Raw genomic sequence first — 23904 nt, 5'->3', positions numbered from 1 at the left:
ACATAGATGGACAGATACGTTGGTATCTTTCCTCCACGTCTGAATTTATTGAATAATTAATAAATTCACATGTTATGTAGATTTTGTCTGCTGCAATTTGCCAAGCAGTCCTGATTTCCCTTGACAGCTGGCTGTTAGCAAACAGATTCTTTATTTAACTCAATTACTAATATTAGTTCCCAGGCAGAGAATACACATCATACAGTAAACCTTTTCACACACACACACACACACACACACACACACACACACACACACACACAAGCTACGAAAGGGTTAAAGAAGCCGTGACAGAGCTCCAGGGGTTCCAAAAGGCCTTACTGGTGGCACAGGCACAAGACCCCTCTGCGAGTTAGATAATGAACTAGCTCTGTTAGAGGAGCTGCTGGAGGCCCTGCCACAGAGACAAGCCTCAGGGTCATGAGTTGGATCCCAGCCTTAAGTTTGAGCAGAACTACAAAAAGTGAGGGATAGGACCACGGAAGGCACAGAAGCTAAAAATAAAACAAAGGAAAACAAGCAAAAAACCAGAATCGAGTTCAGATGGCTGAGTTAGCAGCAAGAGCAGAGCCAAGCTGAAGGCCCCGGTGTTAGTAGTCAGGATCTGTACTGGCCTGCCTTTGGGGTTCTGACGGGATACGCCCTCAGCTGCAGTCACATAGCGCATTCACTTACCTTCCCTTCTTTTATAAGGGCCCTGTCTACCTCCCCTCCCTCTCTCTCTCTCTCTCTCTCTCTCTCTCTCTCTCTCTCTCTCTCTCTCTCTCTCTCTCTCTCTCTCTCTCTCTATCTCTCTCTCTCTCTATCTCTCCCTCCCTCTCTTCTCTCCCACCAGCCTTGCCCCCAGGGACAGGTCTCTGTCTCTGTTGTCATGCCCCCCGCCCCTTTTTCTGCCCCTTCTCTCTCCTCTTCCAGTAAACCTCCTGTGTGAGTCCTGTTGCTGGGTGTGACTTCTCTTCGTGTCGTTTTTTTAAATTACAGCACCTGGGGCAATCTCTGGTTGTTGGTCCGCTAGATGATCGGGTGACAGGTGTATGTGTGGAGGGGTCACCGCCATTTGCAGTAAGAGGATGTTGCACCCTCCCTCAGTGTGGGTATATTTGATAAGCTGACAGGCAGGGTTGGTTTTCCCGATGCGATCTTAATGTTCCTGTATTCTCGTATGATCCGAGTTTGCTTCCGTGTATGGTCAGGGTGACCCCACGTTTACTTTTTGGAATAAGTTACTCATCAGTTTTTGCCTCGCGTGTGGTGATTGACAGGCGGTACTTAGTCCTCTTGCCTCGGAAGCTACCCTCACACTGAAATCAAATGCTGCTTGTAAAATGGGTCTCCCAGGACAAGGCAGGGCTTCAAAACAAAACAAAACAAGCCACAACATTGGCCTGATCTCAACAGAAATGCAGAATGGCCTTCCAACTCTTAGCTTCAATCCTCAATCCTCCTGCCTCTGTCTCCTGAATGCTGGTGTTACAAACCGTGCCTGGCATGGAAAAAGAAGAAAAAAAAAAAGCAAAGGAGATTTGTTTTGGCTGGCTCACAGCATCAGAGGTTTCAGCTCCTGGTTGCTTGATCCCGTTGCTTTGGGCCTGTAGCAGGGCAGGACATCACAGCAGGGAGCATGGTACGAGAGAGCTCTTCTTTCGTAGCAACCAGGACACTGAGAGACAGGATAGAGCAACCCTTGTCCCCGCCTCCAAAACTCATTCCCTCCCGCTAAGTCTCCCTCCCACCACAAACTAGTGACCAAGCCTTCAACTCAGGGGTCGTTGGAGGATTAAAATCCAAGCAAATGAAGACGTCAGCCAGGCATCAGCGGTGGCGCACGCCTTTAATCCCAGCACTGGGAAGGCAGAGGCAGGTGGATCTCTGTGAGTTTGAGGCCAACCTGGTCTACAAAGCTACACAGAGGAAACCCTATATTTTGAAAAACACAAAACAAAACAAACAAATGAAGACGTGGAGGTCCTGGGAGACTTGCTCAATGTTGTAGAGATGGTGAGTGGGAGAGTAAGACACCAGACTTATTCCAGGGCCAGTGCACCAGGCCACTAGGTGTTAGAACTTCTCAACCAGTGAGAAGGTATTTATTCCGCAAGAGAAAGCAGGCTCATCTACCCCTAATCATACATGTTATATTGGAATCGTGACTTCTTAGCTAGAGGTGTTCTGGTGGCTCTCTGCTTCCTGAGTGTGAATATAGTTTGATAAGCCAGCTTCTCCTTCTGATATCATGCCTTTTGCTATGTCTCTCCTGAGGTGATGGTGGGTTGCATTCCTTCAGAACTGTAAGCCAAAATAATGCTCCCCCCACCACCACCATCCTCACTTAAGCTGGTTTTGCCAGAATCTTTCTATCACAGCAACAGAAGAGAAGGCTTGACCAACTCAGAGAAGGAAACCCCAACACCTTCCCCACATATATGATGAGGATCCCCCTAAGCCTTTCTATGCTGCTCTTTGCCAGGATAATGTGCCCTGTGGAGAGGTCACCTGAAATCCAAAGGGCTTTCATATACAGGATCTGAGCTGACCGAAAGTGTTTTTGCTGTCTCCGCGTGATGGTGGCTGATGAATGCCAAGTGACAGATGGGGTCTTTGCCCTCGTCTGTCTCGTTGTCAATCTAAGAGATCGTGGGCCCACCGTAGGGTTGTATCCTGGTTCCCAGTATACTTTGCCTAGCAGAGCGTTGATGTTGCTTTCTCCACCTGTGGAACAAAAAATAAAATCTATGGTAGAAGCAGCCAAGCCAGAGTCCCTGTGGCTTGGGGATTAACACAAGAGACTCACAGAGGCTGGGAAGAGACAGTCTGGAAGTTAGAGGACACACTGCTCAAGCTTCCATAGGAATGTAGTCGCCCAGGGACTGATGTATGGTCAAGGTAACCAAGGCCAGCACCTGTAAGAGCATTGTGTAACTACATCAGAGGCACCTAAGCCTTGAGAAGTGGGTGGGGAGGGGACTGGTTCACCCAGGCACGGCCTCACTCCACAGGGCTACTATAACTAAGGGGACAGCTGAGCTCAACTCATCAGCCTCCCATTGTCTTTCTCAGTGGCTGAAGTATATGCGAGTGGTATTAGGGGGTGGGTTGCAGGCGACCCTGAGGCTGCACCTGGTTCAAGCAGCGACCGAGGGGGGAGAACAGATCTTGCTTTCTGGTAGTGCCACACCGGGGATGCTCGCTCAGTTTGTAAGCACTGGGGCCCTAGGGGCAGTCATTCACCGTTGGTGGCTAGAGATGATGGAGAGATGCCCCATGGGGTTGCTGCTCACTGCCCTGGGTCGTAAAGCACACCCCAGCCTTTCCTCTTTCCCTTTCTCCCCCTACACGATATTCCATGTCTCCTGCTTCTGGGGTTGCCATCTGTACCGAGCTGAACAACTTCCCCTTAGAATGCTTCAAACCCAGAACCTCAGGATATGGCTTCTTTGGATTTTTGTAGATAATACAGTTATGGTTGAGATGAACCATACTCAAGAAGTTTGGAAACTGTCACCTCCGGTGGCAGATGTTTGTGTAAGAAAGAAGGGACAGAAATAAGCCAGGTGCTGACGGACACAGAGGTCAGGGTGATAAGCTTTAAAGCCAAGGAGTACGGGCAGTCCAGGAAGCAGAGGGAGGCCAGGGTAGAGTCTGCTCTGGAGTCAAGCCTCACTGCTCCTAGGTTTAGGATTTCTGCTCTCCAGAGCTCTGATGGGGCAGGTTTGTAGAAAACAGAGACCCCAGCCCCAGGCTTGATTTCAGCTCCGCTCAAGACGACCATACCAGAGGTCAGCCCTCCATGTGGGCTCCTTTTGATACCCGGCACATCTGGCCTAATCACTAGGAGACTGGCAGGGTTGGATCCTTGAGCCTGGGCTCTTGTCCAGTCCTCGCTGCCAGAGGCCTCTGTCTCCTGACATCCAGGCCCCCTTAGCTCCATCAGCCTCCAGCCTTCGGGGAGGAGTGGCCCACATTCAATGCATGCCCTCCAGCCGGGAGCAGAGGAAGAGGTTATCCCTGCTAGGATGAAAAGCCTCCCACCTGTCACCCTTTGTCCCTGGTGCCACGGCAGGCAGGTTGACATCCTCTTCCCAAGCTGGCTCTCTCTTCTCAGCTGCAGCCCTTGATCTACCCAACCCCCACCCCCCCAGACTTCAGTCAGCTCCTGTCCTCACCGCCGCCGGAACAGAGGCTGGTGTTTGAAAAGCATCAGTCCTTCCCGTCCTTCCGCCTGCCCTGTAAACATGTGGGCAGAAATAGCAGCCTGCGGGGCTGGAGGGAATGATTGCTGGTTGCAGAATCAGGCGAAGGCTGCTGCCCGGGTGGGCCTGGCTGCGTGGGAGCCCAAGGCAATCGCAAAGGCCGCTTTAAATAGCTCCCCGTGGGTACATGCAGCAGAAAGAGGGCAGACTGCGGGAGGCAAGAGGCAGGGCAGAGGCGGGTGCTGAAGCTGGTGGGTTGTGCAGTTTGGACAGGAGTTAGGGCTGCTGGCCTCTGGGTCCAGGTGAACTCAGCAGGTCTAAAAGCTTGAACCCACCCGCCCCTCCCCTAAGGCCTAGAGAGCTGGAGCTGGTCCTGCCTGCTTTCCTGGGGAGTGGGACCTAGGTAGCACTAAGGATGGGAGGTGACGATGAGTAGTCTTGAACCATCTACAGTGTGCACCATCTGGGATTTGGGTCCCCATCCTCAGGCAACTCTCTGAACCTGTGGAGGTGGGAACAATAACCACGTGGGAAACCTTCAGAGCAGAGGTGTAGAGATGGGGGAGCCGGGTGGAAATCCTCTGCCCCTGGGCCATAAGTAGGGACATTCCTGCCCCTTGGATGTCCCAAGACGGCTGGGTTTAAAGTGCCTCTTCGATGTCAGGAGCTGGAATGCCAGCTGACCCAGATCTGGCTTTGCCCAGTGCCCCTACCCCCTGGGTAGCCTGTTAAACCACACAACCTCCCTCATCCTTTTAGCACCAAGCAGCCAAAGTCCCAGGAGGAGGAGTCCTTAGGTCAGAGGTCCTTGAGACGGAAACAAAGAATAAGCACTCATCTGTGGCCTTAGCAGAGGGGCCAATGCCTTCCTCTGCACTTTGAGAACAACTCAGCACCATGTCCCCTCATGAGCCGGGCAGTGACTTTGTGATGTTGCCCCCTACAATGGTTTGGGGCTGTGGAGGGCTGCCAGAGTCCGGGTCCTGCTATATACACTCTTACTGGTTCACTTGCCAGTCACTTGCCAAGCTCCTTAGTGGTTTAGAGTAGGGGCCCACCAGAAGCGATTAAGCAGGGCGATGAGCCTGGCTGACTCTGCCACCTCAAGCTACTAGCTGCTGGCTGTGAAGGGCCCTGGAGCAGACCGAGGATGAAAAGCTGTTCTGCTTAATTGTACCCTTTGTTTCTTCCCGCAAGGAAGACCCCTTTTATTAGGAGCTGCCTATTACATGCTCCGGTGGCCTTTCAGGGCCCTCAGGCTGCTGAGGGACGTCTGTAGGGCCTGAGGTAGCCTCCCGAGTTTCCATTACCTCATCCAAGAAGGCACCTCAGTGGCACCTTGGGCCTGAACCTCCACCAGGTGACCAAAGGAGTAATGAATTCTGAAACCATCCCCCAGGCTCCTGTGTCTCTGCCTTTACTGATGCCTCAGATGCAGCCTCAAAAGCTCACCTTCTGGGATGCCTGCCTGAGCTTCCCTGGTTCCAGATGTGTTTCCAGTTCTGAGATTTTTTTTTTTTAGGAAGGCGTTTCAAGGGTGCGTGGCTCTGGAATCCGGGGCTCTCCACTAACGCTCCCAGACACGCTTCTGTCTTAGTGAAAATGACCCCGACGTAGCCCGGAGACGGGGACAGGACAGATACCGATGAATGCATCATGCTGGTGACATCAGCTCTGATTCTTCTCCTTCCCCAGTGCCATGCTTTGTTAGCCAGCCTCCTTTTGGGGACCCCTGGACCCATTTCTTCCTCCCCCCACCCCGAATATTTACCCTAGACTTGATGAGTTTCCCTAAGCTGCCCCTAACCCCTCATCCTTATCTTGCCCTGTGGCAGAAACGCATAGTCAGAGAAGACCTCAGTGCAAACTGCCGTGTGCAACGAAGACAGTAACCAGCCGCCAGGCCATGGCTTTATTTCATGCTGGGACCAAAGAGGCCCTGTGGTGCCCTTCTCCCCCAGTTCACCAGGAGAGCAGTCATCCACCCCCTCCACCCTCCTTCTCTCTGATCCTGATCCCACAGAGCAAAAGCCTAGAAATCAGGTTCACCCTGAGTCTAAAAATTCACAGCTCCCAAGGGCCCTCCCCCAGCAAGCGCCCGGCTCAGCTTCAGGGTCAGGCCAGCTATGGCCCTCTATGCAAAACGCCATCCTGCTCCATTCTGCAAGAAGTGCTTGAGTGGTCCTTAGGGCAAAGCTGAGGAAAAGCTCGGGAAGCTGCGCCCTCCTCCCTGACCCACTTTGAGACCCACAAAGAGGGCTATTGCTCCGGGACTTTCTGGCAACCACCACCCCAGCAGCGGGGAGAGTGAAAGCCCTGCTGTCACATGGCGTACGCCGCCCAGTAGACGATATTGACAGCTGCGAAAGCCGCAGGGAACACAGCTCGGGCATAGATGTCGATGGTGTCTGCATCGATGGGTTTGAGCCTGGAACGGATGCCTCCCGGGCCCCCCCGGGCGGGACGCCCCCTCTTTCTTTGCCTCCACTTCCACGGACCTGTAGGAGCCCATGAGGTTCCCGGGGACACGGCCCTGGCGACGGGAGATGGCCAATTCCTGGCTGACCCCAGCAGCCGAGAGGGAGAAGAGGACGATGGCGTTCCTCACATCCATCTGCAAGGGGGGGGGGGGGGAGACAGGAGGACAGGTGCTGAGGGTTTCCCTGACTGGCAGGACTGTTCAGGACCCCGTTGAGGCCAATAGGAGGATTCCTGTCCATGCAAAACAGCAAGCACCAGCTCTACAACAGACTGTGCTGAGGAGCCAGTCCCGGGACAGGGACTCAGGGGTCAGAAGTGACCTTCTTAGAGCCGGCCAGCAGAAGAGCAAGTTCTTTCTGTTCCCTTGTACCCGGTAGGAATCCATCCTTGATTTTTTTTTTTCCCCACCGTTGATTCTGAACCCTGAGACTAGGCCCACCCACCCAACCTCTCACCTCCGTCCTTGGCTTTGTGACCTTGACCTTGGCCTTCTGCTTCTTCCTGTAGTCGGCGTTGAAGTGGGCGAATGCGTACTCCACCAGGGCAGCAAACACAAAGACGTAGCAGATCCAGAAATACACATCCAGAGCCTTGATGGCGGAAGCCCGCGGCAGGGAAGAGCGGGCACTGACCATGAGTGTGGTCATTGTCAGCACAGTGGTGATGCCTGGTGGGAACCGGGTGGCCGTGGCTGGAGCCCCGCCATTTCTTTGCCACCCCCGGCCAGCAGGGCCCGGGCCTCAAGAAGAGGGCAGCTCCCCAGCCCGCTGTTCCCTCCCTAAGCTCCCGAGACCAACCCTGTTCCCACTAACCACTGCACAGGGTAGACAGGATGGAGGTCTAGAGGTCAAGGGATTGTTCAGGACTAGCAGGGTGGCCCAGGGCTTGTACAGCCCTCCCGTCAGCTCACGGGGAGGGACAGATAAAGCCTCGTACCTAGAGATACCCTGGCGGGCACCGCTGCCTGGCTAATCCAGAAGGAGACCCAGGACATGGCGACCAGGAGGACAGAGGGCATGTAAGACTGGATGATGTAGACACCCCGGTTCCTCCGAAGCTGGAAGTGCAAGCTGAGCCTCGGGAACTGGCCGGCTGTGGGGGCGGGGGGGGGGGCAACCCACCGTCAGATGAGCTTAGCTTCCACCCACCCTCGCTGCCATCGACCCCCGCAGGCCTCTCAGGGAGGGGACTTGGTCGGTTGTTTGGCTCACTGTGAAGCTCAGATGGAAGGCCCTAGAAAACCCGCCTGCCATAGCTTGCCCTAGGTCTGGCCGCAAGGATGATGTTGGGTCACCCAGACAAAGAAGAGAAGGGTTCCAAGTTCAGTGAATTGGTTCTGAGCAACCTGTCCAGCTAATGGCAGGGTAACTGCCCCCCCTCCCCGCCCCCACATGCACACCTCTGTGCCTTCTGCCCTACTCTATGCTCTAAAAGGAAAGGCGGGCCAAGGACGGCCTGAGGATTAAGGGCCTGCGACACGCACGTGCATGTTCCCCCTAAGCCCCGAGTACTGGGAAGAAATGACCCAGGAATAAGAAGGCAGGAACCTGGCTATACGACATGGCAGTATGTACCCATTCCACTGGGGCATAGCCGGCAGCACCCAGTTTGTGCGTAGCTCAGCGTTTTCCCAGCTGCATCCCCAGCCCTCAGAACGGGCTGGCAGCTCACAGTTATAAAAGCACAAGGGACCTGCAGGCAGCTCACAGGAGCTCCCCCCAACCCCTCCACGTTACCGGATTTGAAGTTCATCAGCTCGGTGGTGAAGCGGTAACTGGTGATGGTGAACTGGGCCAGCTGCAGCCTGTCCAGCCCGTGGATCTGCTCCTGGTTTTCTGACCAATAATAGACGATGTCCTCAGAAGAGTAGCCATCTGTAAGAGAGCCCACGGGTGGGCAGCAGGGTCTAGCTGCGCCCTTGGCGGTCTCAAAGAGAGAGAGAGCCTGAGGGGTGGGGCTGACCAGGTGACAGCCAGCGAGACCTTATCCAGTCAGACTCGGTTGGGGGAGAAGGGAGTGTCCTTGACTCCGGCATACCACTCTGCATCTCTGGGAAGGCTGACGGGGCCAGAGGTGCCAACAAAATTGGAGCCATCATTATCAGAGGTCTGTCGCGTTGGGAGAGCCTGGTTGCCACAGCCAGATTTTCAAGGCTCTTTTTCCTCCTGTGCTAAGCTCCCTTAGTCCTTCCAGCCTATTCTCCTCCAATACAGGCTACTGGCTCACGGGAAAGCCCTGTACTAGAAGCTCCCCGTGTCCTCTGATCCAGGCCAGCCTGGTCTGCTGCCCACTGGAGGAGCCAGCACAGCCCCAAACAGAAAGGAGCCTACCCCACCTCATGGAGGGCACTCACAGCTCTCCAGGTCCAGCATGCACTCCTGTTCATCCATGGGGTACTTGGCGAGGTCCATGTCGCAGGCCACCGTGGAGGTGATGCTGTATAGGCAAAGTGGGTTGGTGAGGCCATGGTGCCCTTGGGAAGCCAGCGGGTCCCCTGCCCCTAGACAGCAGGTGCTTCCCCCTGTGCCGATGCAGAGGCTCATCAGGAGCCACACTCAGCTCCTCTCGAGTCTGCTCAGCAAACGCTTCTGGCATCTGGGTGAAAACTGAAAACTAGGGTAGTCTGAATACACATTTTGTGTTCTGTTCTCCTTAAAATGCTTGACTATCTGTCCAAGTTACAGGCTTATGAGACAGGAACCTCAGCTGCTACACACAACACACACACAACACACACACACACACACACACACACACACACACACACACTGTACTATCCTAAGTGATGATCACAGAGGTGTGGCACTCACTGTTGCCAAATGATCTGGTTTTCCAGGAGAGACCAACATTTAGATTCTTGTGTAAAATCTCTTGATTCTTGTTTGTTTGTTTTGTTGTTTTTGTTGGCTTGTTTGTTTTTGTTTTTCAAGACAGGGTTTCTCTGTATAACAGCCCTGGGTGTCCTGGAACTCACTTTGTAGGCCAAGCTGCCTCTGAACTCAACAGAGATCCTCCTGCCCCTGCCTCCCGAGCGCACAGATTAAAGCTGTGCACCGTCACATTCCTTGATTTTTTTTTAAGTAATGTCAACTTCGCTTTCTAAAGGCACCTGTTTGAAAATAGGTGTTCAAATGTGTGCACACGTAGGTATATGTCACAGGAGCCCAAAGGTAGGTCCATCCATGCAATGAAATAGCCATTCAGCCCTGAAAGGGAGTAAAGCACAGATGAGCCCTGAAGACACAATACTGAAAGAAGCCAAACATAAAAGGCCACGTAGCACGTGAATCTACTTCCATGGAATATCCACAAAAGGCAAATCCGTGAGGGTAGAAGCAGGGATGGGTGGTGGCCAAGGTCCCCAGGCTATGCAGGTGTGATGCGCGGCTGTAATCTCAGCACATGGGGGGGTTAAGGGGCAGAACCAAGGCTTCAAAGTCCGGCCTTGGTTATATAGTCCAGTAGTTCAAAGTCAGCCTGAGCTTGGTGAGACTGTGTCTCTAAGCCATATGGCTGATAAGATGGTTCAGCAGGTAAAGGCACTTGCCGCTACTAACATCCTGAGTTTGATCCCTGGGAGCCATAGGGCGGAAGGAGAGAACTGACTCCCACAAGTTGTCCTTTGACCTCCACGCACGTGCCACTGCACGCACACATGCAAACACTCGTACACAAGCCCAAAGTGCGACTGCTTAACTGGATAGGTGTCTTGGCACCCCAGGAAGCGGTGCTCCTTTTGGGGCGACTGAATGTCACGGAGGCAGCTTGGGGTTAGATTGCAGAGGCTGACTGTGTTGAAATGTTCCCTTCGAAAATGGCCAATATATATTGCATGGATTTAACCTCATTTGAAAAACATCTGTCGCCGGGCGTTGGTGGTGCACGCCTTTAATCCCAGCACTGGGAGGCAGAGGCAGGCGGATCTCTGTGAGTTCGAGGCCAGGCTGGACCGACAGCCTCCAAAACAGAGAAACTCTGTCTCGTAAAACCAAAAAACAATTAAAAAAAAAAAGAAAAACATCTGTCTACTTCCTGTAATATCTGGAGCTAATAACGTCAACTAAACAGCCTCTGGAAGCTAGAGGGTACAGTGAGCACCACAGTCTCTACCACTCATGTCTCTCTTTGCCCCCCCCCCATGGAGAGCCAGGGTCTGTGCCTGAGCAGCAGGGGAAGGCGGGCCCAGCTCACCGGATGCTATATAAGATCACACCGTCAGGCTGTAGGCGGATAAGCTTGTTTTCCACAGTCACGTCATGGAACCAGGCAGACTTGGCGTTCACAATGAAGGTGTCAGGAAGCCACAGCTTGTCCACAAAACGGCTGTCCAGGCCAAGGGTCTCGTTGGTATGGTTATAAGAGAGCCTGCTGTCCCGCCAGCTCTGGTGCAGGAACACCGTCATGGTATATTCCTTTAGAGAAGGGGGGGGGAGAGACGACACACAGCACTGAAACTGTCATCCCTTGCCATCCTCCTGGTGACACACACCCCAGTGAGCAGTATGGCCTGGCACCTACCATGTTTGCCTCTGAGATGTGGTCAATGCTGGCTACCTCCAGGGCAAGTGCCACGTTCACAGGGGGACCTGTAAGAAGCAGGGGCCTGCCAAAGCTGTCGCAGTAGAAACAGCTGCCCAGCACCCCAGCTACCCTTCGAGGCAGCCCAGACAAACAGGACAGAGGAATAACCAAGGCCCTTTTCCAGGAACTTGGAGTTGGTACACATTTGCCACAGTGCCTGGGAAGATTCCTCTTTAATCCAGAATGGCTTGAAACCCGGCAAACCCCCGGAGTTGCCAAACCGGAGCCCAGCAGAACCCGCACCCACAGCAAACCCGGGGTTGGAGCTGCTCCTGCCTACCCGTGCCCTTGGCCCCCATCGGCCACCTGTACCTCCAATGCCTGGTCTGAAGTTTCGGGCATAGCCCTCCATTAGGCCATCCAGGTTAGGGAGCCAGGATATCTCCAGGTTGGAGCCCACGTAGTCTCCAATGTCATTCATTGCCCTGGGAACACAAAGCCAACTGGTCACTGCAGGCAAGAGCACCAGGGCCTGGGGTGGAGCACTGTTCTCAGCACATACGCCAAGGAAAAGCAGGTGCCAGCCCCTCCCAGCCCTTTAGGCAAGACACAGAACGGCGGAGCGGTCCTCCACACTTCCGCTACCTTTCAGTGTTGGGGACCTTCCTGTCCCCTGTGCCCACCTCAGGATCTGGGCAGAGTTCCCAGGTTCCCTTGAGGATTTCCCTGGTCCCCTTCCTCCACATGTTCATGGAGGAAAAAAAAATCAAAGACTTGGCAAGCAGTTAGCTGTGTCCCAACCCCCCAGGGCTTGTCCCCAAAGCAGAGGACCCCAACCCAAGAGGAGCACATGGCCTTCCTGTCTGCAAAGTTTCCCTGGATATGGCTTGAGAGAAAGAAGCATAAGAGGCACACAGGAACTCGGGTAGGCGTTATCCTCTCTGGATATCCCCCCCTCCCCCGGGATGGCCATGCACATCCAGGGCTCAGCCAGATGCTGGAGCAGCTGGAGCAGGTGAATACAAGAGCCTGTGCTGGGCTTGCTGTTCCGAGCAAAGCTACCAGGTAAGACAGAGAGGCAGGGAAACTCTTGGGGACCATGAGGAGAGAGAGGAGCCCACTTGCTCTGGATCCAGTTGAAAAGCGAGAATTCCACACAATTTTAGCAACTGCTTAAGGTCTTTCTTCTTTTCAGCAGTAAACCTGCAGTTTTCCAGGAGTCTCACCAGAAACTTAATTTACAGGAAAAGGGACATGTCCTAAACCCTTTGTGTAATTCTAGTGGCTTCTGGTTTTACCTTACCATGCTTATAATCCGGGGTATTGCCTGAGTCACTTTATAATCTCACTTGCCAAGAGAGGAAAAAGGAAAAGAAAAAAAAAGGCTTCTTAGAAACCTTTTGAGATGCAACTTGAAAACCACAAAAAAAAAAAGGCATTTATGGCTAATGAGAAGATAATTAATTGAGACTCTCCCTGGAGACGATGTACGTTTTACTTTCCCTTGCCTGCTTTTGGGACGCATGAACACACTGGTTATGGCCTTCTTTCTGAGAGATTTTTCTTCTCTTAATCTTCATGTTAGTATTAAGATATCGGTAATAAAATCTGGCTTTGTAATTCCAACACTTGGGAGGCACAGGCAGATGCCCATGAGTTCAGAAAGTCTAACTTGAGCCGGGCGTTGGTGACGCATGCCTTTAATCCCAGCACTCGGGAGGCAGAGGCAGGTGGATCTCTGTGAGTTCCAGACCAGCCTGGACTACCAATCGAGTTCCAGGACAACCTCCAAAGCCACAGAGAAACCCTGTCTCGAAAAACCAAAAAAAAAAAAAAAAAAACAGAAAGTCTAACTTGGTTTATACAGCGAGTCCCAAGCCAGCCAGAGCTATATAATGAGACCCTGCCTCTAAATAAATAAATACCTACCACCTCCATCTCTGCTTGATAAACTGGCTAGTGCTGAATTTTTTTTCTTCTGTGCCGATGCCACAAATACTGGTAAGGTCTGAGCCAAGATCTCTGAAAGTGTGGGGGGGGGGCACTCCTCTGGTGGCTGAGGTAGCAGTGTAGACTTCCCTCCAATGGATCCAGAAATAGGAGGTGGACATCAGGACCCACCCTGCCGCCAACCCAGACACTGCCAGAGCATGGACCCCCCCCCCCGCCCCGAGTGGCTTCTCCATACTGTGTCCTTCACCTTCCTCACCTTCCCAGAATCATTTCCACCGGGAACCTCAGGATGGGGCATTATCTCAGAACAAGGTCTTTGTGTGTGTAATTAGGATAAGGCCACATCAGAGTAGGGCAGGCACCTCAGTAGAGAACAGATGCCAGAGATGAGAAGGCAGAGGAAGACACGGGAGAGGCTGGTGGTGCCCCCCCACAAGATGAGGGGTGCTGAGTATCGCTGGCTGCCACTTGAAGCAGGAGGGAAGCCCAGGGCAACTGTCCTCATAGACATTACAGAGGGTTTGGGGTTTCTGGCCTTCAGAAGCACAAAAGAAAAAAATGTTTTCTGTTGTTCGAAGCCACCCAGCTTGTGTAATGCGTTGTGGCAGCCTAAGACGCTAATGCATGCTATGCTCCTGTCCCTGGGGCGGGGGTGGGAGGGGGGTGGTCCACCACGAAGGAGGAAGACCCTCCTAAAAAAAGAGTGGAATGATACTGGGTAGGCAAGGAGTGAGACATGGGGTAGCTGAGGAAAAAGGCAGCTGCGTGTTGGTAACTGCGTCTGCTATTGATCAGAGCACCCCTTTGTGGTTAAACACCCTTGAGGCTTCAGCGAAGGTTGTTCACTGGGTATCAGGAGCCCAAAGCACCAGGACATTCTCCCACACATGTACACCGACAAAGGGTCCGCATCCTCCAAAGACCCAATAATATCTCTTGCATTATCGTGCTGACACGTCCCTTCTTGTGCAAGTCACAAGAAGAAATATCCTACAGGGGCCGGGCATTGGTGGCACATGCCTTTAGTCCCAGCACTCAGGAGGCAGAGGCAGATGGATCTCTGTGAGTTCGAGGCCAGCCTGGTCTACAGAGCGAGTTCCAGGACAGCCTCCAAAACAATACAGAGAAACACTGTCTCGAAAAACCAAAAAGAAAAAAGAAAGAAATATCCTAAAAGGACGATTCCTGTCCACCAGGATTTGAGAGGGGAAAAGTGTTATCTTGCCCCCATTAACATACTGCCCACCTCATAAAATATTCAATGAAAGCATCTTTAAGATTGAGCTGCTCTTTGCCTTCGTGAAGCCCACTCCAGTCTCTTTGAGAGTGCTTGCTTTGCCAAATAGACTTCCATTTAAATTGCCTACATCTCTTGGCAGAATTCCTTCCTTCCAGAAGATCAACAGATCTCCTTAACAAGATCTCCTTAACAGATCTCCTTAACCATTCTCTCAGTGGACCTCTTGTTATTCTGACCTTCCTGTTCCAGGGACAGGAGAGTAACTCCCTTGGTCTGGGACAGTGGAGAAGGTCTGAGCCAGCCCTACCTGGGCACTAGCAGAAATGAGGCCTCTTGCTGGGTCACCACCACCACCACCAGGCCGCCATAACAGTCCCCTCAGCCTTCCTAGGCACTGAATGCCTGGATCTCCTCCTTGCATTGCCTGCTTCTCTATGTGAGCATCTCTCAGTAACCTGGAAGACACCTGGTAAGGCACACTTGGCGACCTAGGGTCTGGTTGCCCAAGAGATCCCATATGTGCCTTCACATTTCTGGGATTAAACCAGCACTTATTCTTATGCGATAGGGTCCAAACTCAGGGCCTTATTGTTTGTGTGCCAAGCACTTTACCAACTGAGCCATCTCTCCAGACCATAAATCAGCTCCTCTCTAAGGCCAAGCCACAGACAACTAGTCAACAGCCCAGGTTAGGTAGAGGGTCCAGTCTCATGGGAAGAGACAATGCAAGAGGTGTCAAGAATGTTGCATTCTGTAGGAGGGGGAGGTGGGGGAGGCTAGAGGCTATACAGAGGGACAGCCTTCTGGAGAAAGTGACAGAGGGATGGAGAAGGTTCTGGATTTTCCATGGCAGAGCAGAGGTAGATATGAAGGACCCTGGAGACAGGAAAAGCTTCGATGTGGAGAGTCAGGGCAGTGACTCTGAACAGCAGGTCTCAGTTAAATTCACATTTTACACACACAGTTCTGTCAAGTATGGGGGGCACATGCCCATGATCTCAGAGGTGGGGGTAGGAGGATCAGGGATTTAAGGCCAGACTGAACTACATGAGTTCCTGTTACAAAGAACCAAAATGGGGAGGGGTGTGGGTGGAGAAACAATAAAAACAACATCAAAACCCTACACAGCTCTGCTAGAGCTAAAGTGACCTGGGGAGCCAGACGCAGCTTTGCCTTTCTCTGCACATGGTCAGACCATGTCCCTATGACTTGGTTTACCCTTAGGTGTGTCTTAGGAGCCTTAAAGTCTTCCCGAGTTGGGGAGGCACCAGTAGTAGACGGCCCAAGCCTCCACTATCTATCCCGTATTTCTTTCATCTGCTTCGTATACCAGGCTTTGAAGACGCTGGCTGGGTATCAAAATTCCTAGCTAGCAGAAATTTCCAAATTTCTGATCTACCAAGTCCTGCTACTTCAGCCCATCACGGTGGGCAGGAAAAGGTGTCTGTGTCTATTGTTTATTCCAAAGAGAGAAAGATTGCTCCCCGGCAGCTCCCTGGAGAGAGAGAGAGATGGAGCCTGGGATGAGACAACATGTGTTACAAGCTATGAAACAGTTAAATTAAGGCCCCAATCTCTCACAAAGTACAATTAGGGATGCAAATGGAAGTCATCCTGAAGGCCAGATGTGAAGGGACTTGAAATGGGCTTTATTTTTGGACAGCCCAGCTGTCACCCAGCCAGTGTGGAATGAGGCCATCAGGAGACAGTGTCCTTCCTGGCCCTGTCTCGGAGCAGAGGCGCACGTCTTCATATTTCTCCTCTATCTTTGTCCAAGGTCTGCTTGGGGCATGAAAGTAAGCCTTCAGGAAGATCACCTTGAATTGGCAGAGCCACAGCACTAAACCGCGTTCTAGGAGCAAGAAAGAAGGAGACTTGGCTCCCGCCAGTCAGCGTCTCTTCTCTGCTTGGAGGACAGCCGCCATTTTTTCCAGCTGTGCTTAAGTATAGAGGACTGGGGTGTGAGGGAGGCTCATCCGCATGCCAGATTCTGGGATCTGAAGCTCACAGTTCCCACAGCTCCGCTCTTATTCACTGGCTCATGACAGGCGTCACAAAGCAGGCGTGCTAATGGGCAGGAGCACACACATTCTGCACCCAAGGACCATAACATGAGGCGGAAAGGTCTCCATTCTTAACTAGCAAGTCACAGTTATCTTGGCAAAGGGCTGCTGGTTCTCCCAGCTTGGAGACCACTGATAGCCTGAGACTGGGATGTTATTTGAATAGATGGACAGGGAGACTCGTAGACACATATCAGGCTTTGGTTTAGAGATTCAAAGTCTCGGGGGGTGGGGGCAGAGAAGATCCAGTGAAAACACGTTAGCTGCCCCCCTTGATCTACTTTCTGGTGTGTTATGGGAACTCCCTCCCTTCCTCCCCCACTGAGAAATGAACCCACCCACCCCGTGCCGCTGGAGACAGAGAGGGAAGGTGGGTGCAGCTGAGGCAAGCAGCGGCTGCTCCTCACTGCAGCATGCATCCACTGCGCGCACACACACAAGCCCACGGATCCCACAGCTCCACTTTTAGAGCAGCATGCTCCTTGCTAGCATCCCAGTTACCAAGGCAAAGAAGAGTATCGCGACCATCGCACCGTGAGCGCCAGAGAGAGGGAGGTGCCAGCAGCCTGGGAGGGACACCCACACGGGGCGTGCGGTTGACAAGCTCGGTGCCCACTCTCCTATGCAGGTCTTCGCACTCTGTGTCCAGCCCATAAACATGACACATGCACACTTTCTCCTATCACACCGTCTTCCCCACTGAGGGGAATCTGGAGACTAGGAGGAGAGGGGAAGCTGCCTAAAGCGGAAGGGCCAGAAAAGGTGGGGGAGTGGGAGACCCTGTGCGGTCAGCACCTTGCTAACCCTGAAGGTCACCACAAGGACTGAGCTGGCAGCTGTGTCCTTGGCTTCTCCCCCACCCTGGAGAGGTCCTTTAGCCCTGCCAGCCTGCTCCACATTGTGTTACTGTCAGGCCAGGCCAAGGATGAAGTCAGGACAGAACCTTCTGGGGATAAACTTTTAAACTATGGCAAGACGGCGACTATTTTCCGGTTAGAGGATGAAATGGACGCTCAGCGGAGCGGTAGCACCCTCCACTTTATTCATGGCGCTGTTCCACGTTAAGACTGGGATAATGGGCCGGGCGTTGGTGGCGCACGCCTTTAATCCCAGCACTTGGGAGGCAGAGGCAGGTGGATCTCTGTGAGTTCGAGGCCAGCCTGGTCTACAAGAGCTAGTTCCAGGACAGCCTCCAAAGCCACAGAGAAACCCTGTCTCGAAAAACCAAAAAAAAAAAAAAAAAAAAAAAAAGACTGGGATAATGACAAGTCTCAGGCTTGAGCCCCTCCAGCTTTTCTGCACAAGAGAACAGGTACACAGCCCCCCTCACCCAATACCGCAGAAGCTTCCCACAAGCCAGGGTTTAGAATTTCTTTTTGCTTTGTTTTTTTGTTTTTTAATTTGAGGAAGGGGATAGGCTACGCACGCAGACTCGAGGGAGGGGGTCTGGAGAGTTTCCCAGCAAGTAACCTATAAATAGGTCCTGTAAATAGAATAAATAGACACAAAAATGAGCTTCATGTCAGCACAGGACAGGATCTGGAAACAAGTTTTGGAATCATTCTCAGACTAAAATGTTGGGGGTGTAAGAGCCTCTCGAGCTTCAAATTCTTGGCCACGTGGCCGTGGAAAGGGCCAACATCTGACCCCAGGGTCTCAAACATGACAGCCACAGCTGTGATGTTTTGCTTTACCCTCCTTTTTTTGAAAAGAAGGGAAGTAAAGCCCACAGGGACTAAAGGAGGAACAAAGCCCTTTCCAGGGCACCGGCTGATCAGAGGCTCGCGGTAAGTGCCCACTCTTTGGTTCCCAACCTAGTTATAACGTTTGCAGCCAGACCTAGGCCTTCCGGACCTGTCCCCACCTGCCAACAGAGAAACTCAAGACACCTGCAGGACCTGCTTCCTGGGTATCTATGGCCAACATACAGCTGGCATGCAGCCGCATCTGTGGTCCAACCCCTTTCCATGTCCATCAGTCACTTGGCCATCAAGTCCAGAGCACAAGGGACCTGTGTTGATTGTCAGCTGCCTCTTCATCCAAATGATCTTCACAAGGGCCCCTCACTCATGACTCTCCTGGCAGCTGGCTCTGTCCAAGATGACCAAGGTTGGATTTTAGGCTCCAGTGACCAGAGAAAGAAGACGGGGACTGTGGGGTGTTGGAGGCTACGGAGAGGGAAGTCCAGCCAAAGGCTTCCCTTCTCAGACTCTTCTCGCTCTGGGGGAACAGTCCTCCTTCTTCCCCCAGAATATAGTCACCTTCCATGGTGGGTATGCAACGGGACTACTTGGACGTCATTCACCTGCAGTCAGGATTCAGTCCATAAACTCCGAAGTGACTCTTGAAAGGAGTCCCACAGTTGCCTCCTCCCTAGTGACAGGGTTGAGACAAATCTTCCTGAGGCGTCCATCCAAGCCGGAGGCACTGGGTGGTCATTTCTCCTGACTCTTGTCAAGGGCAGACCTGCTCCCCCACTGCCCCTCCCCCCTGATTCTTAAGTCTTTCCCTTCTTTTTGCCTTCAGCTCACCCTACCGAGCTTCATTCCTCTCAGCACCTGGAAAGGCACCAAACGGGGCAGGAACCAGCTCTGGGAGAAGCGGTCAAGGCCAAGGATGGAGAGAGCTGTCCATATTAACCTGCCCTGGAGACTCCAATCCCTCCCCGCAGCGCAGCGTTCAGCACCGGGGACGACGGACAGCACCCGGGCACCCGAGAGAGGTCGGCGGGGTCCCCAGAACTGGGAGGACAGCACGCGCAAAGCAGACCCGGGTGGACCTGGGGGTGAAGACTCAGGGTCCTGACAACTCCAAACTCTGCCCCACCGAGGGCGCCCGCCAAAGGACGAGTCCCTCCCGCCCCACATCGTCCCCGGCCCGGGAGACGCTCACCTGGCGCCGTGATGCGGCTGCGCGCCCAGCAGCAGGAGCGGCGGCAGCAGCCAACCCAACACGTCCATGGCCTTGTGGGTTCTGCGCGGGACAGGTCCGGCCAGCCCCAGCTCGAGCAAAGTTGCTTCGCCCTGTGGCCGCGCGGCGGCACCAGAAGGGCGGGAGCGCGAAGGAGAGTGTCGCAGGCGGGCGCGAGGGGAGGACGGATCGCCCAGCCCGCCCCGCCCCGCCCCGCCCCGTCCCGCCCCGCGCTCCAGTCCCGCCCCCGCTTGCGCGCCCCACCAACCCGGGAGGCTTCTGCGTGCCCCCAAAACACCCTCTGGTTGCTCCATAGCGCTCCCTAAGCCTCCAGCGCGCGCCCTGTCCTCTCCATCGCCCTCCAGGAATGAGGCGACCCAGACCCTCCAACTGCTGCCCTTGCTGTCAACAAACAGGTTCGTCCACGTGTCTGCCAGGAGCACAAGCGACCAGGGCGCAAGACTTGCGTGGACTTCGTCGTTGGACAAGTAGTACAAAACCTCATCCCGGAGTTAGAGCTGCGGTAAAAAAACCTACTGGACAAGAGAGGACACTGATAACCTGAGTCTGGAATGGTCAGGTCCCATCTCACCTTAAGACAGGCCCTGCTGACAATGCTAAAATACTGATCCTCCATTGGAAAGCAGAAGGCTCACACATCTTCAGTTTTTAAAAAATTATCTTTTTTGCTTTTGAAATTATAATATAATTCTGTCATTTTACCCTTCCCTTTCCTCCCTCCAACCTCTTATACTCCTCCAACATATACTCCTCTCCCCTCTCTTTCAAATTCATGGCCTCTATTTTTATTAATTGATGTTACACGCAAACATGTTTATGTGAATACATATATGCCTAAATATCACCTGCTCAATCTATATAACGTTACTTGTATTTTGTTTTCAAGGATGATCATCCGGTATTTGGATAACCAGTTAGTGTGCTCTCCTCTGGACACATCTACCCCTTTAATCCTTTAGACAGCAATGTGTTGGAGGATTCACTTTTACAAAAATACATAAATTATTTTAATTTTGTGTTCATTGGTGTTTTTTGCCTGCCTGTATGTAGGTGTCAGGAGCCCTGGAACTGGAGTTACAGACAGGTGTGAGCTGCCGTCTTTAAAGGCTAATTACAAACTTCAGCCATTGTTCAGCCCCCTTACTGATGACCTCACTGGATGCCTGGGATCTCGGGGAACATTTTAAAATGCGCAGTCAACCTATCAGTGCTGTATCCCTGGAGTTCCAGCTACTTGGTAGACTTGAAGCAGATCAGTTATTTAGATCGAGCCTAAACAACACAGCAAGAACGTTTTAACTCAAATGGCATAAGCCCCCTGGGGATGACCAGTCACTAGCTAGAGCTGCTCAGACAGAGGTGTTTAGAAAAGGATGACGTTACGGAGCTTCTAGCACAAGGCACGCCTTAGACATGTTTTTATTGTTTTGTTTCATTCCCGAGGCAGGGTCTGTTGTAGTGCAGGCTGCCCTTGAACTTGTTATATAGCTACGGATGACTTTGAACTCTGGTCATCCCGCTTCCCCTCAAGTCCCGGGATTACAAGCTTGTTCCTAGCAAGATTTCTGAAAAGCGGTCTCTGAGCTTTGGGTTCCTCCCCACCAATATGGATAACAAGTTATCCCTCCACCTTCATCTCTAATGTGGGCCCTACTGTGGGACTCGGGAAAGCCAACCATGGAGCATACTAACCCAAGAGGAAACAGAGCGTTGGTCCTGCATGACTGGTAGAGTCTCGGGCTGTTTCTAACATGCCTGGCTGGCTTATTCCTCTGCAGACAGGTTGTTCTCATACACTCTTCCACACCACTCCCATTATTGCTCTGAGGGAGAGCCCCACTCACGGTCGGCTATCACAAAGCACAAAGTCTCCATCACTGCTGTCTGTCTCCAAGGTGTGCGTTCTTTTCCAAGTACCTCAGGAAGCCCCTCTTCTAGTCTTGGTGCACTTAGAGTATGGATTAGGGGGCCTGCTACTCTGATAGAATACTAGTAAAGTGGGACTGGAGAGATGGCTCAATGATTAAATGTAGTGAGAGATCCACCCAGCCTCATCTGTGGCGCTGACCACGCCCCTTAGGGCGTGGTCACAGGTGCTAAAATACGGGAGTGTGTGGTATTTGGTCTGGGGTCCAGGACAGGCTCACTCTCTCTTGGTTCCAGTCGGGTCACAGAGAGCAGCCTGGGTGTGGGTCCTTGGAGCTGGAACTTGTGGGTCATCGGTTCCTTATGTAAGTGACTTTTCCCTGAATAAAATTAACCTGTATTTAACCAAGTCCCATGTATCTTAATCTATGCTGCTATATTCAAAAGCAGTTGCTACTCTCTTTTTTCTTTTTTTCTTTTTTCTTTTTTTTCCGAGACAGGGTTCCTCCATGGTTTTGGAGGCTGTCCTGGAACTAGCTCTTGTAGACCAGGCTGATCTGGAACTCACAGAAATCCACCTGCCTCTGCCTCTCGAGTGCTGGGAGTAAAGGTGTGCTCCACCAAAGACTAGCAGTTGCTACTCTTGCAGAGGAGCTGGGTTTAATTCCCAGCGTCCATATAGCAGCTCACAACCATCTAGTTCCAGGGCATCCGTAGTCCGTCCAACCAGGCACTCATGCAGTGCACATTGACGCATGCAAACATTCATACACGTAAAATGAAAACAAACAAAAAATTTTTAAAGAACAATAGTAGAAATGAAACTGGGATTTTAAGCCTACTCATTTGATCCCTATCACTATTCATTCTTCAGGTGCCTGCTTCAGACGATTCAGCTTCACTGTCAACTTGCTTAGATGAGGAACCGCCGAGGGGACGCACCTTTGGGAGTTTCTGTGCAGGTGATTTCAGAATGGTTCAGCTGCAAATGGAAGACTCGCCCTGCATGTCAGTGGCACCATTCCATAGGCTGGAGTCCCAACCTGAGTAACGGAAAGGGACAAAAGAGAAAGAAAGCTGAGCACCAGTGTCTCTCGATGCAATGTGACCAGCTGCCTCACTCCTGAAGCCACAGCTAGAGCTGCTTTCCCTGCCACACTTCCCCCTCTGTGACAGTCTGTGCTTTTAAATTGTGAGCTAAAATAAGACCTTCCTTCTCTACATTGCCCTTGAGGGGTTTTTGTTTTGTTTTGAGACAGGGTTTTTCTCTATGTAGCTTTGGAGCCTGTCCTGGAACTCACTCTGTAGACGAGGCTGCATTCAAATCACAGAGATCCACCTGCCTCTGCCTCCCGAGTGCTGGGATTAAAGGCGTGAGCCTCCACCTCCAAGCCCTTATCAGGTGTTTTGTCAAAGAAAGGAGACCCGCAAATACACACCCATTACTGCTTATTTGGCATGCAATCGGGTAGAATCTCTTCAAAGCCCTTGGTTGGATAATCCAGGCAATGGCTGCTGTCAGCGTCTCTTCGTTCTGGGCAGGGAGGCAGGTTGCTCTCCCCCAAACGGAGCTGCTGAGCAGGACACCTGGAGGGTTGAAAATGCTGCCCCACACGGCACTGAAAAAGCCACGGAGGATAACCTTCTGGCGAGCTCAACAATCATATATGACTGGTCCGCCGTCTCCATTGCCTTTGGTTTGGATGACCACTTTGTCGGTACACCCAGCACATAGGAAGGGAGGGAAGAAGAATGAGGCTTGGGCAGGGGAGCTGGCTTAAGCCCATTACTGCAATGTCACAGCAGCAGGTTGGCCCCAGGAGGTAGAGGTGAGTCACACAGCCTGCAAGAGGAAACTGCATTAGCCTAAATTTAAAACCCTTGCCTGACGCATTTGTGAAGTTGCTTTGTTATTTTCCTGGGGGGGGGGATGCACTAAATAGAGAAAAATGACAGTGATGCAAACAGGATTTCATTGAGCGCAGAGTGTAATTATTAATCCTGTGATTTTTCAGTTCGAGTTGTTCGTATGGATAAGCAGGAGAAACTTGGCAGGGAGGATCATGTACGAAACACTTGGAGCAGACTAAACTCCGGAGTCTACTCTAAGAAAGCATGCAGTCCACTCAGAAAAGGGCTTCACTGTGGCTTCATTAGTAACCTCAGTCCCAAGCACCACTGAAGAGTTACCTGGGACACGTAGAACATTTATTTGTTCTTGCCCTGAGCAAGACAGCATCAAAGTACCACTATTTGAGTTTAATGTAGAGAAGTCAGAATTCTATTCTCAAATTTTATTTTGAAAGTGACATTTTGAAGTCTTTCCCATGATAGAAAACATTATACACAAATTAACATTTCTAACAAAGGAGCTGTCAATCAAGGGTGAAAAACTTTAGACATGAGCATGATTGAGTCTGTGCCACAGAAACTTCTAAAAATGGCTACTAAGGAGATCCAACACTAGAGTTAATATACAAGAGCTTCTGCTACTGCCCTGGGGCACCTTGTGAAGAAGGATTACCATTGGCCTGTCTTTTGGACCTGGATTCTTTGATTATGTATGCCGATGTTGGAGGAGCAAAGGTCTACTGGCTAGGCATGGCGGTGAATACCTGCAGTCCTAGCACTCAGGAGACTGAGGTAGAAGAGTTCAAGA

The 23904-nt window shown here is 52.1% G+C and overlaps 1 protein-coding gene and 3 long non-coding RNA genes across 4 annotated transcripts; all 4 read right to left on the bottom strand.

Annotated features, from left to right (window-relative positions):
- Positions 1–854: 854 nt before the first annotated feature.
- On the bottom strand, positions 855–4110 carry LOC121135785. The gene is made up of 3 exons (XR_005872900.1): positions 2792–4110; positions 2494–2709; positions 855–1483 (listed from the first exon to the last, which is right to left on the bottom strand). It is a non-coding gene; the product is annotated as an uncharacterized LOC121135785 (long non-coding RNA).
- Positions 4111–6366: 2256 nt separating this feature from the next.
- On the bottom strand, positions 6367–19538 carry Gabrd (gamma-aminobutyric acid type A receptor subunit delta). The gene is given in 10 exon segments (XM_005079238.4): positions 6367–6647; positions 6649–6804; positions 7127–7338; positions 7608–7763; positions 8408–8545; positions 9025–9107; positions 10863–11083; positions 11190–11257; positions 11565–11677; positions 19341–19538. Coding segments are annotated over 10 exon segments (1350 nt in total). The 5' UTR covers positions 19409–19538; the 3' UTR covers positions 6367–6512.
- LOC121135783 lies at positions 17811–19334 on the bottom strand. Its single transcript, XR_005872898.1, has 2 exons — positions 18980–19334; positions 17811–18821 (listed from the first exon to the last, which is right to left on the bottom strand). It is a non-coding gene; the product is annotated as an uncharacterized LOC121135783 (long non-coding RNA).
- A 64-nt stretch (positions 19539–19602) lies between the features above and the next one.
- LOC121135784 lies at positions 19603–22997 on the bottom strand. The gene is made up of 3 exons (XR_005872899.1): positions 22685–22997; positions 22188–22288; positions 19603–19876 (listed from the first exon to the last, which is right to left on the bottom strand). It is a non-coding gene; the product is annotated as an uncharacterized LOC121135784 (long non-coding RNA).
- Between the last annotated feature and the right edge of the window lie 907 nt (positions 22998–23904).

This window comes from Mesocricetus auratus, unplaced genomic scaffold (assembly GCF_017639785.1).
Source record: "Mesocricetus auratus isolate SY011 unplaced genomic scaffold, BCM_Maur_2.0 Super-Scaffold_100042, whole genome shotgun sequence".
NCBI lineage: Eukaryota > Metazoa > Chordata > Mammalia > Rodentia > Cricetidae > Mesocricetus > Mesocricetus auratus.
Note: the sequence above shows the minus strand (reverse complement) of the source record. Positions and strands in the feature narration are given on the sequence as shown.